This window comes from Dipodomys spectabilis, unplaced genomic scaffold (genome assembly GCF_019054845.1).
Source record: "Dipodomys spectabilis isolate Male_0828 unplaced genomic scaffold, ASM1905484v1 ptg000009l, whole genome shotgun sequence".
Classification (NCBI taxonomy): Eukaryota; Metazoa; Chordata; class Mammalia; order Rodentia; family Heteromyidae; genus Dipodomys; species Dipodomys spectabilis.
In genome coordinates, this window is record NW_024870686.1 from 13,126,097 (window position 1) to 13,140,401 (window position 14,305).

The 14,305-nt window shown below is 39.4% G+C and overlaps 1 protein-coding gene across 1 annotated transcript in view; it reads right to left on the reverse strand.

The window, feature by feature from the left end:
* Nucleotides 1-7,573: 7,573 nt before the first annotated feature.
* Frg1 (FSHD region gene 1) overlaps nucleotides 7,574-14,305 on the reverse strand; it is a 31,261-nt gene continuing 24,529 nt past the window's right edge. Inside the window, exons 7-9 of the mRNA XM_042700625.1 lie at nucleotides 11,315-11,406; nucleotides 9,294-9,404; nucleotides 7,574-7,686 (exon numbers count right to left, since the gene is read on the reverse strand). Of these exons, the coding sequence (XP_042556559.1) occupies nucleotides 7,650-7,686; nucleotides 9,294-9,404; nucleotides 11,315-11,406 (240 nt within the window). The 3' untranslated portion in view covers nucleotides 7,574-7,649. The remainder of the gene's footprint in view (nucleotides 7,687-9,293; nucleotides 9,405-11,314; nucleotides 11,407-14,305) is intronic.

Below are 14,305 nucleotides of genomic sequence, written 5' to 3' on the forward strand. Positions count from 1 at the left end.
AAATTCTAGGTCTCCATCTATCTCCTTGTCTTAACTACTTTTTGTTGTCTTCTAAGCTGAGTGCATTCCCTCCTATGTCTTCTGTGTCCAGGTTCGGTAACTGCTGTCTCCAAATATTTCATAAGAAGCTCAAGTCAGAAACTAATTCCATCAGTTTCCACTCTTTCCTCCACATCTGCTCTTTCCTCCATTTTTTGTAAATGGTATCCTTAACAATGCTTCTCTTTCATTTTCCTCCTATAGCTAAGCTTACTGATTAGGACAGTTAATTATGTTTTCTACAGTGGTTATCTCCTCTCCATCTTAATTGGCAACACCCCAGCACAGTCTGCCATAATTTCTGGCCTCACCCATGGAACTCGTATTTTTCTTTTTCAAAACATCTTTAAGGAAAATCAGAATAATCTTTATAAAATGTAAACCTGAGAACTCTACAACCAATACACACACACAACACAGACACACACACACAGGATTACAGGTGTGAGCCACTGGTGCCTGGCTTTTTGTTTTTTGTGCTGTCATGTATGAGCTTTCAACTCAGGACCTCCTTTTTTTTTTCTTTTTTTTTGGGGGGGGGGTCATGGGGCCTGAACTCTGGGCCTGGGCGCTGTCCCTCAGCTCTTCAGCTCAATGCTAGTGCTTTATCACTTGAGCCACAGCGCCACTTCCGTCTTTTTTTTTCTTATGTGGTGCTGAGGAATCGAACCCAGGGCCTCATGCATGCAAGGCAAGCGCTCTACCACTGAGCCACCTTCCCAGCCCCACCTTTTTTTCTTAGTATATATATATATTATTGTAAAGATACTGTACAGAGGGGTTACAGTTTCATGAGCAAGTTAATGAGTCTATTTCCTATGCAGCATTGTTATATCCTCCTTTATTTTCCTCCTACCATTTCTCCTCCCCCCCAAAAAGGTGTAAAGTTTGTTTTCAATCTAGTGTCTTGTATATCTCATTGTTACAATGGGCCATTCTGTATCCTTATTTCAGCATTTTGTTATTTCCCTTTCCCTCCCCAAATTATAAAAATGTATATACAAGAGGCACCGGAGTCAAATATTGAGAATAGCAGTTATGCCATGGGGGAAGAACAGACAAAAAAGACAAAAAATCACATAGTACATTTATAAGTACATTAAAAAGAACAGCAACAAAGATCAAACCTTGTGTCCCTATTTTGGGATTCATTTTGCTTAGCATCAGGTTATATGGTCATATATACATAGCCTTTGACCTCTTCTGCTTGTTCTAGACATATACTAGTTACTGCAGACAAGGGAAACCATGGTACTTACGTTTCTTCGGGTCTGGCTTACTTCAGTTAATATGATTTTTTTCTTTTTTTTTTAATTTATTTTTTTTTGTGAACATACTGTACAGAGGGGTTACAATTATATGGGCAGGATAATGCGTACATTTCTTATCAAGCATTGCAGCCTCCTCCTTTGTTTACCCTTCACATCTCTTCCCTACCTCCCCCCTACCGCCCCACCACCCAATCCTCCCCCCTTCCCCCTAATATGATTTTTTCTAAATCTTTCAATTTTCTAACAAATGGGGCAGTGCCATTCTTTCTGATGGAGGCATTGATTGCCTGTTCATACATCTGATAAGATGACTTTATTTTGAATTGCAGAAACTGGATTGTTTTGTTCCTCCAGAGAATTTGTTTAGGAAGCTGTTCACTTGATGTGTCTTTGAATTCAGTTTCCTTGCACTGGCAACAGTTTCTTATGGTTTTAGTAGGGTTCTTGGTCAGCCCCAAGCCTGTGAAGCTAAGGAATAAGTTCAAGAATTGGGCAGTATGGCTCTCCTCTTGCTGGTGGTTCTTTTCTTACTGTGTTTTACAAATCTAATGCTCTAAGTGCTGCTACCGGAAATAAAGGTATATAGCACTTTGTGTTTGTTCAGTTTTCCATGATACTTTCTTTTGAACGTTTTTTTTAATTGTAAAAATGCTGTTCAGAGGGGTTATAGTTAAATGAGCAAGGTAATGAGTACATTTCCTATTGAGCATTATTGCCTCCTCCTTTTTCCCTACCATTCCTTCCCTCCTACCTCCACAACTACCCCATGATTCCAGTCCTTGAGAGTAAACAGAATTGTAAGGAAGAGAACAAAGCAAACTGAGAATATCACAATTCTTTTTAAAGGGGGCAATTTATTCCTAAGTAGACTCTACAGGAAGCAATGATTTTTTGACTTCTAACCTTAATTTCTTCACTGTCACCTGACAAAACTGACTTATTACATAGTTGACTCCCACTAGCCGTGGTCAATCATTTAAAAGAAAAAAAAGTATGAAAAGACTTAAGCTTCAAGTGTCACTTATTCTTTTTCCGTGTTCCCTTATGTTTGTGTCACTGTTTACTATTCCTTTTTCATCCTACTGCTAACTACATTCACTTAAGACTTTAAGTAAAACTTGAAGTCTTTACTTTTTTTAACTGACACCAGGAAAATTTAAGGACAAATAGAGGTTCTGGATAGCCTAAAATAGTATAGTAGACCACAATCAATCTGGAGAGCTGCCAATGAATGTAAATTATTAGGTAAAGCAGATTGACTTGTTTGGCAGTGCCCTTAGACCAACAAAGACTGCTTTATGTCCTTGCAGTCCTGATTCCTAAATTAAATTAGCTATGAAGCAGAGAAACAGGAATTATCTGAATATATTCCTTTCTGTTGTATTTTGGGAAAACAATTGCCCTGATTATGCCTTCATGTTCCTTGTTCTTCCTGTTTTGACTCAAAATACTCCAGAAGCCTACCAAATATCCCATCACTGCCTCTTCAACCAATTCTACATCTCTACCTACCATTGCCCACTTTCTTTAGCTATATTACCATTGTAATTACATTATAATACACAAAAATTAAAGAGTGGGGTGTAGAGACTTAACATCTAGCAGAATAATAAAAATTTCCAATGAAGCCAAGAATGGTGGTATATAATTATAATCCCATCAACTTGAGAGTCCAAGGATTTCAAAGGAATAACTAAATAAAAATGATAAACATTTTTCTATAGATTTACTTTGGATTATCCCAATAAAAAGTTTTTTTTAAACAATATTAATTCAGCTCTTATTTGAACGTGCTTAGAGTTGGATAACCATGACCTATGACTCAAGTTCTAGTTTTGGAACACCTCATTGTCCCACCCATCAACACAGGCACACTAAAGCACCATCAACATTGATCATCTTATCTTTGTAACTCATTAGTGATTTCCTTAGTGTTCTATATAGCCTCCTGGCTTACTATGTATCTTGTCATTGTCTTACACCTTCAATTTTGGTTATGTTGGAAACATTTCTTTTTCTTCTTCTTTTTTTTTTTTTTTTGGGTCCGGTCGTGGGGCCTGAACTCTGGGCCTGGACGCTGTCCCTCAGCTCTTCAGCTCAAGGCTAGCGCTCTACCACTTGAGTCACAGCACCACTTCCGGCTTTTTTCTTTTTGCTTATGTGGTGCTGAGGAATCGAACCCAGGCCCTCATGCGTGCAAGGTAAGCACTCTACCACTGAGCCACCTTCCTAGCCCCTATGTTGGAAACAATTCTAAAGTTTTTGCTATTACATTTAATTAACTTTCTTGGAAGTTTCTTTTGTTGTTTTTACTAAAACCTGAAATCAATGTTTTGTGGTTGCTTGGCACTCTACTGCTTGAAGCATGCATCTAGCCTCTTGGTAGTTTATTTTTATTTACTTTTTGTTGGTCATGGAGCTTGAACAGAGCTGGGGTCCTGTCTCTGAGCCCTTTTGCTCAAGGCCAGTGCTCAACCACTTTGAGCCACAGCACCACTTCGTTTCCTCTGGTGGCTAAAATTGGAGTCTCAGAAGTAAGCATAACCAATAAACCCATAAAGAAATGCTCAATATCTCTGGCCATAAACAAAATGAAAATCAGAACATAATTGGAGGAGATGGAGAGAATAATGAACGGGTGACATTGATCAAGATGGATTGTACTCATAAATTAACACATTGAACTGAAAGTACAACTAACGATAATAAAAATGAATAAAACTGACCCCAAGTGATACAGGTGGTTAATACAGTACATGTGAATTATTCATCTTTGTGTGAACTAAGGCTTAAATTCAGGTTTTATCACTCACAGCTCATCTAGCTTTGTGCTAGTTAACTAGAGATAGTATCTCAGACTTTTCTGCTTGGGCTGGCTTTAAACTGATCTTGGATCTCAGCTCTTGAGCAGCCAGGATGATAGGTTTTAGCACTGGCACCTGGGGGCATGATTTTTAAATTTATATGTCTGTCTGCTTAACACCAAAACCCTCAACACTGAGGATAGGAAAGCATGGTTAAAAACAAAACAAAGAAACAAACACAAAAAAAGAAAAGATCTATTAGAAATTCTAGAAGTAAAAATATGATGTATGGTTTCAAAAACTGCCAGATGCACTTAACGTTTAGAGATGTTGAGTTAATAAACTTGAAGATCAATTTACATGATCTAATCTGAAAAATGAGTACTTTTTCTTACATTCATGCTTTTACTTTATGTAAGTTTTTCTAAGGTCTTGAACCTGGCACCTGATGTTGTCACTAGTATTCTACCAACAGAGCCAGACCATCAACCCATCCTTAGCTTTTTTGCTGAAGGCTGGTGTTCTACCAATTGAGCCACAGGTCTACTTTATCTTTTTGGTGGTTATTTGTAGAGTCTTATAGACTTTCCTGACCATGGTGGCTTCGAACCACCGTCTTCAGATCTCAGCCTTCTACGTAGTTAGGATTATAGGTGTTAGCTACCAGCATATGGCTGCGATTTTATTTTGTTAATATTAGTAACGCTAGTAATTCAGAGGAATACTCAACCAGACTAACTTGATTTGTTTAAATAAATGTTCTCATGATAACCTCATGGAGATGAAAAATGTGGGACCAGATGTTTAGATGGATTTTACTTTTAATTCTTGGGATTAATTCCTAGACCTTATACATCTAAGGCTAGCTGTATTTATTTTTATTATTATTATTTTTGGTCCAGTCGTGGGGCCTGAACTCTGGGCCTGGGCACTGTCCCTCAGCTCTTCAGCTCAAGGCTAGCGTTCTACCACTTGAGCCACTTCTGGCTTTTTTCTTTTTGCTAATGTGGTGCTGAGGAATCGAACCCAGGGCCTCAGGCATGCAAGGCAAGCGCTCTACCACTGAGCCACCTTCCCAGCCCCTGACTTCAGTTTCTAATAGCAATGGTATAAAGTGCCATGACAACCAGTGGAGTACTTGTTAAATCTGTTGTCTTCCTTCATGAGTATATTAACTTACTAAGGGGAGACAATGCATATTTTCATTCTGTATTTCCTTGTCAGGACATGTAATTTATGCCATCCACTGAAATAAAGGCAGGAGGTAAGGGAATTTGAGGCTGAGGTGATAAAGGCCCAAGAACATACAGGAATGGAGGCAGAAGGGAAATCAGTAGGCAGGCAGGTTAGTTACCAAGATAATGTTTGGCATAAAGATGCCTAAGGGCAGTCTTTGTCAGAGTGGTCATGTTGCTTGCTTTTCTGAACTACCTGGAATATCTGTTAAAATGCAGGTTTTTGCCGGGTACTAGTGGCTCATGCCTGTAATCTAAGCTTCTCAGAAGGCTGATCTGAGGATCATGGTTCAAAGCCAGCCTAGGCAAGACAGTCTGTGAGACTCTTATTTCCCATTTAATCACAGAAAAAGGCAAAGTGGCTCTGTAGCTCAAGTGGTAGAGTAACTAGCTTTAGCAAAAGCTCAGGGGCAACACCCAGGCCCTAAGTTTAGGACTGGCATGCACACATGCACACAGTGCAGGTTTGGGGCCCCATCCTACACTAGCTAAGTCCGAATATCTAATGATAGTTCTTATAAATCAGTAATTGAAACAGACAGGTGTCCTAAGTGATTTTAACCAATAGAAATTTGAACTATTGTTCAAGTTGCAGCTTCAGGAGCTAGCAAAAGGAAGGACTAATCAAGGTCCCTTTAGCAATTTTCATATCATCGCAACTGTTGGCATATTATCATTGGACAATTTCTTATTGTAGAGGGGTTGTCTGGTGTGGGCAGAATATTTAGCAGCATCTGTAGACTCTTCCACTGTCTCTAAATTGTTTCAAAGAAAAATGTCTCCCACATCCCCTAGCAAGCAAAATAGCCTGAACTTAGAATCAGCACCATTGATTTGAGGATTCTAGTATAAGCACATTCCCAGCCTAAGGATCAGAAGCTGGAGAATACATTCTGGTCATGGAGAAATAGGAAAGCTAAGGCTAGACCTCTAGCAAGAGCTCCTAGTAATAACCCTAATTTGGTGAAAAATGGAATATAAAGGGTAGAATCAGAAGTATACCCTTTTTGTTTTTTTTGGGTCTGGTTGTGGGGCCTGAACTCTGGGCCTGGGTGCTGTCCCTCAGCTCTTCAGCTCAAGGCTAGTGCTCTGCCACTTGAGCCACAGCACCACTTCCGCCTTTTTTCTTTTTGCTGAGGAATCGAACCCAGGGCCTCATACATGCAAGGCAAGTGCTCTACCACTCAGCCACCTTCCCAGCCCCAATCGGCAGTATACACTTAACCTTAGTCATGCCATGCATCAGCGTGAACTTTCAGAAGTATTCAGATGTCAGAACCAACTTCAGCCCTGAATCACAATTTCCTATGATGAAATCCAGACATCTGATAACCTACATTTAGAACATTCTCTACAATCAGATAACATCCTGAATACCACATTTAGGAACTCAGAAAGACAGGCTTCTGAAAATGCTTAGTGTCTGAATTTATTTGGTAGTTCCCATCCCACACATGAGGATGAATCACATACATATCCAATTTGACTTAACTGTCCTAATTAATGAACCCCCCTAATATTACTCTTCCACCTCTGTTGAGCCTATTTGCTCTTTCATAGTTTTTCCTTTTCATCTCACTGCCTAGAAGATGACTGTTCCAAAAAGCTCCCATATTTTTATTTTTTTGTCGGTTGTGGGGCTTAAACTCTAGCCCTGGGTGCTCTCCCTGAGCTCTTCAGCTCAAGGTGACACTCTACCACTTGAGCCACAGAGCCACTTATTGGAGATAAGAGTCTCACAGACTTTTCCTGCCAGGGCTGGCTTAGAACCACGATCCTCAGATCTCAGCCTCCTGAATAGCTAGGATTACAGGCATGAGCCACTGGTGCCTGGTTAGCCCCCATATTCTTAAGAGTTATTTGAATTGTCTGTGATTTAGGCACTATTTAAGAGGGAGGATGGGTGGTATAACTTAGTAAGAGGGTGCTTATCTAACAGGAGCAAATCCTGGGTTCCATCCTCAGTGCAAACAAAACTAAGAGGGACAATCAAAGCTTTGTTGATTGTTTGACTGAAGAGTTTCTAACTTCCCTCTAAATATACCATGGATTGTGTTGAGTGAACAGAGACTACTGAGCAACAAGATAAAATCTAGGAGTCGTACTGGAATCATCAGTTTCTGACTAGACCTTCCACAACAGGTAATCAAAAAAAGAAAAATGAATCCATGAAGAATCCTGATAAATCTTGATTTAAGCAATAATTCCACATTAACCCAAGAACTCTGTAAAAGGAGATCCACCAAATACTTTATTCAGAAAAAAAAAAAAACAAAGGGAGAAAAAAACAAATATCCTCTTCATTTGCAGTATCTATCAGCTTTCAATTTGGCTCTCCTATTTAAGACAAATAAAAATTAATCAATTTAGAATATACCATACATAGTCATCTGCTACAAAATAAGAAAACATACTTAGAAATTACGTTTTCGTTTGATTATTACATTACCAGTTAAACATTTTATTAAACTTAAAATGCCCACAATTTCATTATTTTTTTTAACTTAATCTACTTAAAAATCAATGTATATTTTAATGTCATTTTTTGAATTTCTAATACTTCAATAGGATACACATTTGAACAACTTTCTAATCTGGTAACTGTCATACAAAGATAATGGTAAGCCAATTTTTTTTTTTTTTTTTTTTTTTTTGTCAGTTGTGGGGCTTGAACTCTAGGCCTAGGTGCTGTCCCTGAACTCTTTAGCTCACTTCCCATTTACTGGTGGTTAACTGGAGACAAAGAGTCTCACTAACTTTTCCTGCCTGGGCTGGGGCTGGCTTTGAACCTCGATCCTCAGATCTGAGCCTCCTGAGTAGCTAGGATTACAGGCATGAGCCACCAGTGCCCAGCAGTACATTTCTTTTTGAACAATGTTACCTCCTCCCTCATTTTCTCCAGCTTCCTCCCACCCCCCCAGCTCCAAGTTGAAAAGTTAGGTCTTTTCTAGGTAATATTACCACACAAATACAACAGAAGTGAAGACAAAAATCTAAATACTACAGTAATACTAAATACTACAGAGGCTGGGCACCAGTGGCTTACACCTGGAATTCTAGCTACTTGGAAGACTAAGATATGAGGATCAAGGTTTGAAGCCAGCTAGGGCAGGAAGTTCCTTGTCTCTCTTGTCTCCAATTAGCCACAAAAAACTGAGTGGTAGAGTGGTAGTTTTGAGCATAAAAACTCAGGGATAGTGCCCAGGGCCACATTCAAGCCCCAGGATAAGAAAGAAAGAGAGAGAGAGAGAAAGAGAAAGAAAGAAAGGAAGGAAGGAAGGAAGGAAGGAAGGAAGAAAAAGAAAGAGAGAGAAAGAAAAAGAAAGAAAGGAAGAAAGAAAGAAGAAAGAAAGAAAGAAAGACAGACAGACACAAGAGCTGGGTGGCAGTGGTTTTTAATCTATAATCCTAACTACTCAAGTGGCTGAGATCTGAGGATGGAGGTTCAAAGCCAGCCTAGGCAGGTAAGTTCAAGAGACTCTTATCTCCAACTAACCACCAAAAAGCTAAAGTAGATCTGTGGTTCAGGTGAAAGAGTGCTAGCCTTAAGCAAAAAAAGCAAAGATCAGAAATCAGGTTCTGAGTTCAAGCCCCAGTGTGAACACACATAATAAGAACACAGTTTTTTTTTTTTTTTTGTTGTTGTTGTTGTTGGTCATGGGTTTTGAATTCTGGGCCTGGGCACTGTCCCTCAGCTCTTCAGCTCAAGGCCATCACTCTACCACTTGAGCCACAGCGGCACTTCTGGTTTTCTGGTGGTTTACTGGAGATTCGAGTCTCACGGATCTCTTGCCCAGGCTGGCTTAGAATCATGATCCTCAGATCCTCCTGAGTAGCTAGGATTACAGGTGTGAGCCACCGGGACCAGCAGAACACAGATTTACACATGATTTTAGTTGTTTGTATTGCCAAAAACAGTTGGTATTATGTAAATATATATTTACCTGTCCAGAAGTGTCTCATGCAAAAACCCATCTTTCCGAGCCTTTTTAAGAATTTTATTATCTTCTTTACTTATTTTAAGTTTATGATCTTGGAAGCTCTGAAATTTCTTTCTGTAAAGAAAATATCTTCATTGAAAAATATCTTAACCTGGGGGGGAAGGTGGGGGGGGGGAAGGATGGGAAGGGGAAACAAAGGAGGAGGCTACAATGCTTGATAAGAAATGTACTCATTATCTTGCCCATGAAATTGTAACCCCTCTGTACAGTATTTTCACAATTAAAAAAAAGAAAAATATCTTAACCTTTAATTTTATTCATTTATTTTTGTCGGTTGAAGACCTAATCTCCACTCTTAAATGCAGCACCTGTGCAGGTGAGGCACCTCCCACTTTCGGCTGCTGACTATATAAAAGGGGCCTCCAAGGAGCCAGACAGCGCCACTTAGTCCCTTTCCTCAAGAGAACTTGGCCTTGTCAGCTCTCCTGGCAATAAATCTTTGCTTCTACTTGACTTCTGTCCATGTGGTCTTTTGGGTTACTTTCTTTGGGGTTACTTTCTGCCTATGTATTTTTCCATTCAGTGGGGCTTGAACTCTGGGCCTGGGGGCTGTCCCTCAGTCTTTGGTTCAAAACAAGGGCTCTACCACTTGAGTCACAATGCTACTTTCATTTTCCTAAGTGGTTTATTGGCGATAAAGAGTCTCAGGGACTTTCCTTCCCTGGGTGGATTTGAACAGTGATCCTCAGATCTCAGTCTCTTGAGTAGCTAAGATTACAGGCATGAGCCAACAGCCCAGCAAGTAAGCGTGTGTGTGTGTGTGTGTGTGTGTGTGTGTTGGCTACATACACTCTTTCTTTGATAATTTATATCTTTTCAATTACAAAGTGACATTAAGATTACAGGCATGAGCCAACAGCCTGGCAAGGGTGTGTGTGTGTGTGTGATGGCTACATACACACTCTTTCTTTGATAATTTACATCTTTTCAATTACAAAATGACATTAAGATTACAGGCATGAGCCAACAGCCTGGCAAGGGTGTGTGTGTGTGTGTGTGTGTGTGTGTGTGTGTGTGTGTGTGTGTGTGTGTGTGTGTGTGTGTGTGTGTGTGTGTGTGTGTGTGTGTGTGTGTGTGTGTGTGTGTGTGTGTGTGTGTGTGTGCTACATACACACTCTTTGATAATTTACACCTTTTCAATTACAAAATGACATTGTGTGTGTGTGTGTGTGATGGCTACATACACACTCTTTCTTTGATAATTTACATCTTTTCAATTACAAATGACATTTTGACCCATCAAAACAGCTGTTGCTTTGGTAGCTCTAAAAAGCCCCATTCTAGCAAGAAATGCTGGCTGAAGTCCTATGTCCTGAACATGAATACAGCTTGGTTGACCAAGTATGGCAATTAAAAAAAATATTTTTATTTGTTTGTCAGTCCTGGGACTTGAGCCTTTCTGTGCTCAAGGCTAGCATTCTACCACTTGAGCCATGGCACCACTTCCAGCCTTTTCTGTTTGGGTAATACTGAGGAATTGAACCCAGTGTTTCATGCATGCTTGGCAAGCACTTTACCAATTAAGCCAAATTCCCAGCCCCCAAGTATAACAATTTTAAGACAAGACTAATGTAATAAGGGACTAGCTCTAAGATAGGAAAATGAGGAAAACAAAATTTGAAGAAAAGAAAAGAGGGCTGGGAAGGTGGCTCAGTGGTAGAGCGCTTGCCTTGCAAGCCTGAGGCCCTGGGTTCGATTCCTCAGCACCATATAAGCAAAAAAGAAAAAAGCCGGAAAGTGGCGCTGTGCCTCAAGTGGTAGAGTGCTAGCCTTGAGCTGAAGAGCTGAGGGACAGCGCCCAGGCCCAGAGTTCAGGCCCCACAACCGGACCCAAAAAAAAAAAAAAAGAAAAGAAAAGAAACAGTGTAATGCTTTGTCCAAGAGTATTTAATAGGCTTCCTCTTCCTTTGTCTTAAAAAGTACTTCACTATAAATATATGAGTCTAAAGGAGAAGATTACATACACATAATTGATTTCACACTGCTTCACATTTCCTTTGTCTTCTTCTGGGATGTCATCTTTTTTCTTTGTTTCTCTCTCAGCACAGGACCTAATCTGGATATGGGAGATGAGACCCGGACAGGTTATGTATTTTTTTCCCCACTTCATTCTACTTGTTAAGCAAGAACATTCTATGTGATCTCTTTTAAATAAAAAAGAAAAATTAACTTAGAACATGTATTGGGTGGGGGGGGGTGAGATCAATGTGAAGGGTAACACTGATCAAGATGCATTGTACTACAAACTGACATGTTGAATTGAAACTCCTTTGTACAACTACTTAAGGATAATAAACCAACAAATAAATAAATAAATTCAGTTAGTTTAATTTTGGCCTTAAAGTAAACACACTTGGATCAAACTATCTCTGTTCATTGTATCATTTAGAGAGCTTAAACAAATAGCTATTTTATTTAGTGCAGCTATTTTTATCAAATACATTAAAACTTGTAGCATAACAGACCTGTTTTTACTTAGTTGTTATCCATCTTCTAAAAATCTTATGTGTAAACCTCTTTTAAGTTTTGGCAGAAAGCTGGGTGCTGGTGGCTCACGCTTAATCCTAGCTACTCAGGAGGCTGAGATCTGAGGATCATGGTTCAAAACCAGTCTCCAGCCCAGGCAGGAAAGTCTGTGAGATTCTTATCTTCAATACACCACTCAGAAAACGGGAAGTGGCTCAGTGGCTCAAGTGGTAGAGCACTAGCCTTGAGCTGAAGAGCTGAGGGACAGAGCCCAGGCACAGAGTTCAGATCCCATAATGGACACAAAAAAGAAGTTTTTGCAGGTATTTACTATCATGTTCCAAAAATTAACTGATTGTGATATAGCAATTAGGATCAGTCATGGTTCTAGCAATTTGTAATTTGAAAAATCATGTGTCTCAATGATCTCTGAGGCCAAATTCCATTTCTAAGACTAGTTAAAATGTAATGACCGATATTTGTCAATTCCATAAATGTGTCAGAAAAATTGGAAACTTGCTGGCTAGGTCCTAGAATAGCACAACTTTTGCTGGGAGGGATCTGTGTACTGGTGGATAAGGCTAAGACATAGATGTTGCTGACTGACACAGCCTATCAGAGCCTTCAATGTAATGTCAAAGAGAAGTCACTGACAACTGTTCAGAGATTTCTGGTACTTGACTAACTAAAGAGGCTCAGGAAACTTCATATGAAAGCTACTTTATTTATTTTTTTGGGTCCGGTTGTGAGGCCTGAACTCTGGGCCTGGGTGCTGTGCCTCAGCTCTTCAGCTCAAGGCTAGCGCTCTACCACTTGGGCCACAGCGCCACTTCCGGCTTTTTTCTTTTTGCTTATGTGGTGCTGGGGAATCGAACCCAGGGCCTCATGCATTGCAAGGCAAGCGCTCTACTACTGAGCTACCTTCCCAGCCCCGTGAAAGCTACTTTATACGCAAGTGTTTTCTTTGTAGAAGTGCAAATGAAATGTAGACTGTTAATATTGTAAATGGGTATAGAAATATAACAATGAAATTGCCTTTTGGGGCTGGGAAGGTGGCTCAGTGGTAGAGCGTCTGCCTTGCATGCATGAGGCCCTGGGTTAGATTCCTCAGCACCACATAAGCAAAAAGAAAAAAGCCGAAGTGGTGCTGTGGCTCAGGTGGTAGAGCACTAGCCTTGAGCTGAAGAGCTGAGGGGCAGCGCCTAGGGCCAGAGTTAAGGCCCCACGACCAGACCCTCCACCCCCCAAAAAAAGAAATCCCCTTTTGTTTAACTAATGTAAGCTAATAAAAAGAATGCAATATAAGTGAAAAAATAATTTAAATATGACAATAAAACTAACCAGCATTTTCCTCATGGCCTGTATAATGAAAAGCAGTGTGTTACAAAATATAGAAGCTTCTGTAGTTGGGCCAGGGTACACACCTTGTGTCTACTATATGCATGTTTTTTAATTTTACCTTTTATTTATATTTTATTAGTGTATATTAATTGAACAAAATAAGACATTTCATTATGAAATTTTCACGTATGTATCTTCTGTACCATACTCAGATGAGTGACTTTCACAAAAGTAACTTATTAAACAGGTAAGATATATGGAGGGTCAAAGACTGTTTATAACATTAAGCTAATAATAGTTACCCTACTGGAATTAGAAATGACAATATATATTATCAAGTTTAAGAGTGAGTATAACTAGTTAGTTCAGTGTTTAATTGAAAAACATTATGACTATCATTTTCTTTTCAAAATACTAGAAAATGTCCAAATATTAGCTAGGTATCACTGGAAATTTATATAAGTAGATAGAATATTGTCAATATTAGAATATCTATCTAGGTGATATTAAAAAATCAAGGGGAGGACTGGGAATATGGCTTAGTTGTAGTGTGCTTGCCTACCATGCATGAAACCCTGGGTTTGATTCCTCAGTACCAAATAAACAGAAAAGGCCGTAAGTGGTGCTGTGGCTCAAGTGGTAGAGTACTAGCCTTGAGTAAAAAGCTCAGGGACAGCGCCCTGGCCCTAAGTTCAAGCCCTAGAACTGGAAAAAAAAAAAAGGGCGGGGGGAAGGATTTTATAATTTGAAAAACATTCAGCCTTCATCAAGTCCAGTTAACTAACCTGATTTGGGTAAGTTACCTTGCAGTTGAGAACTTCACCTTATTAATATAAAAGTGTCTACAATTTTTAAAATCAAGTAAAAGAAATTAAGAGTACCTTTCTTGGATTAAGGAACTCATATTTCTACCCTAGTGACAGATATGAAATTAAAAACTAAACAATTGTTTTATGTAGTTTATATGTCTCTTCATGGAAAGGTATGTACTTATTCATAAAAAGAGAAGTAACAAATTGAGGGTTAAAAATCCTAGAAAGTTTGCTCTTACATCTATGGTTTGTACCAGGATGCTTGGATACCATACATACAACTAACAAGCAAACAAAATAAAACCACCTAGTAGCCTTCTGTGTGCGCGTGTGCAT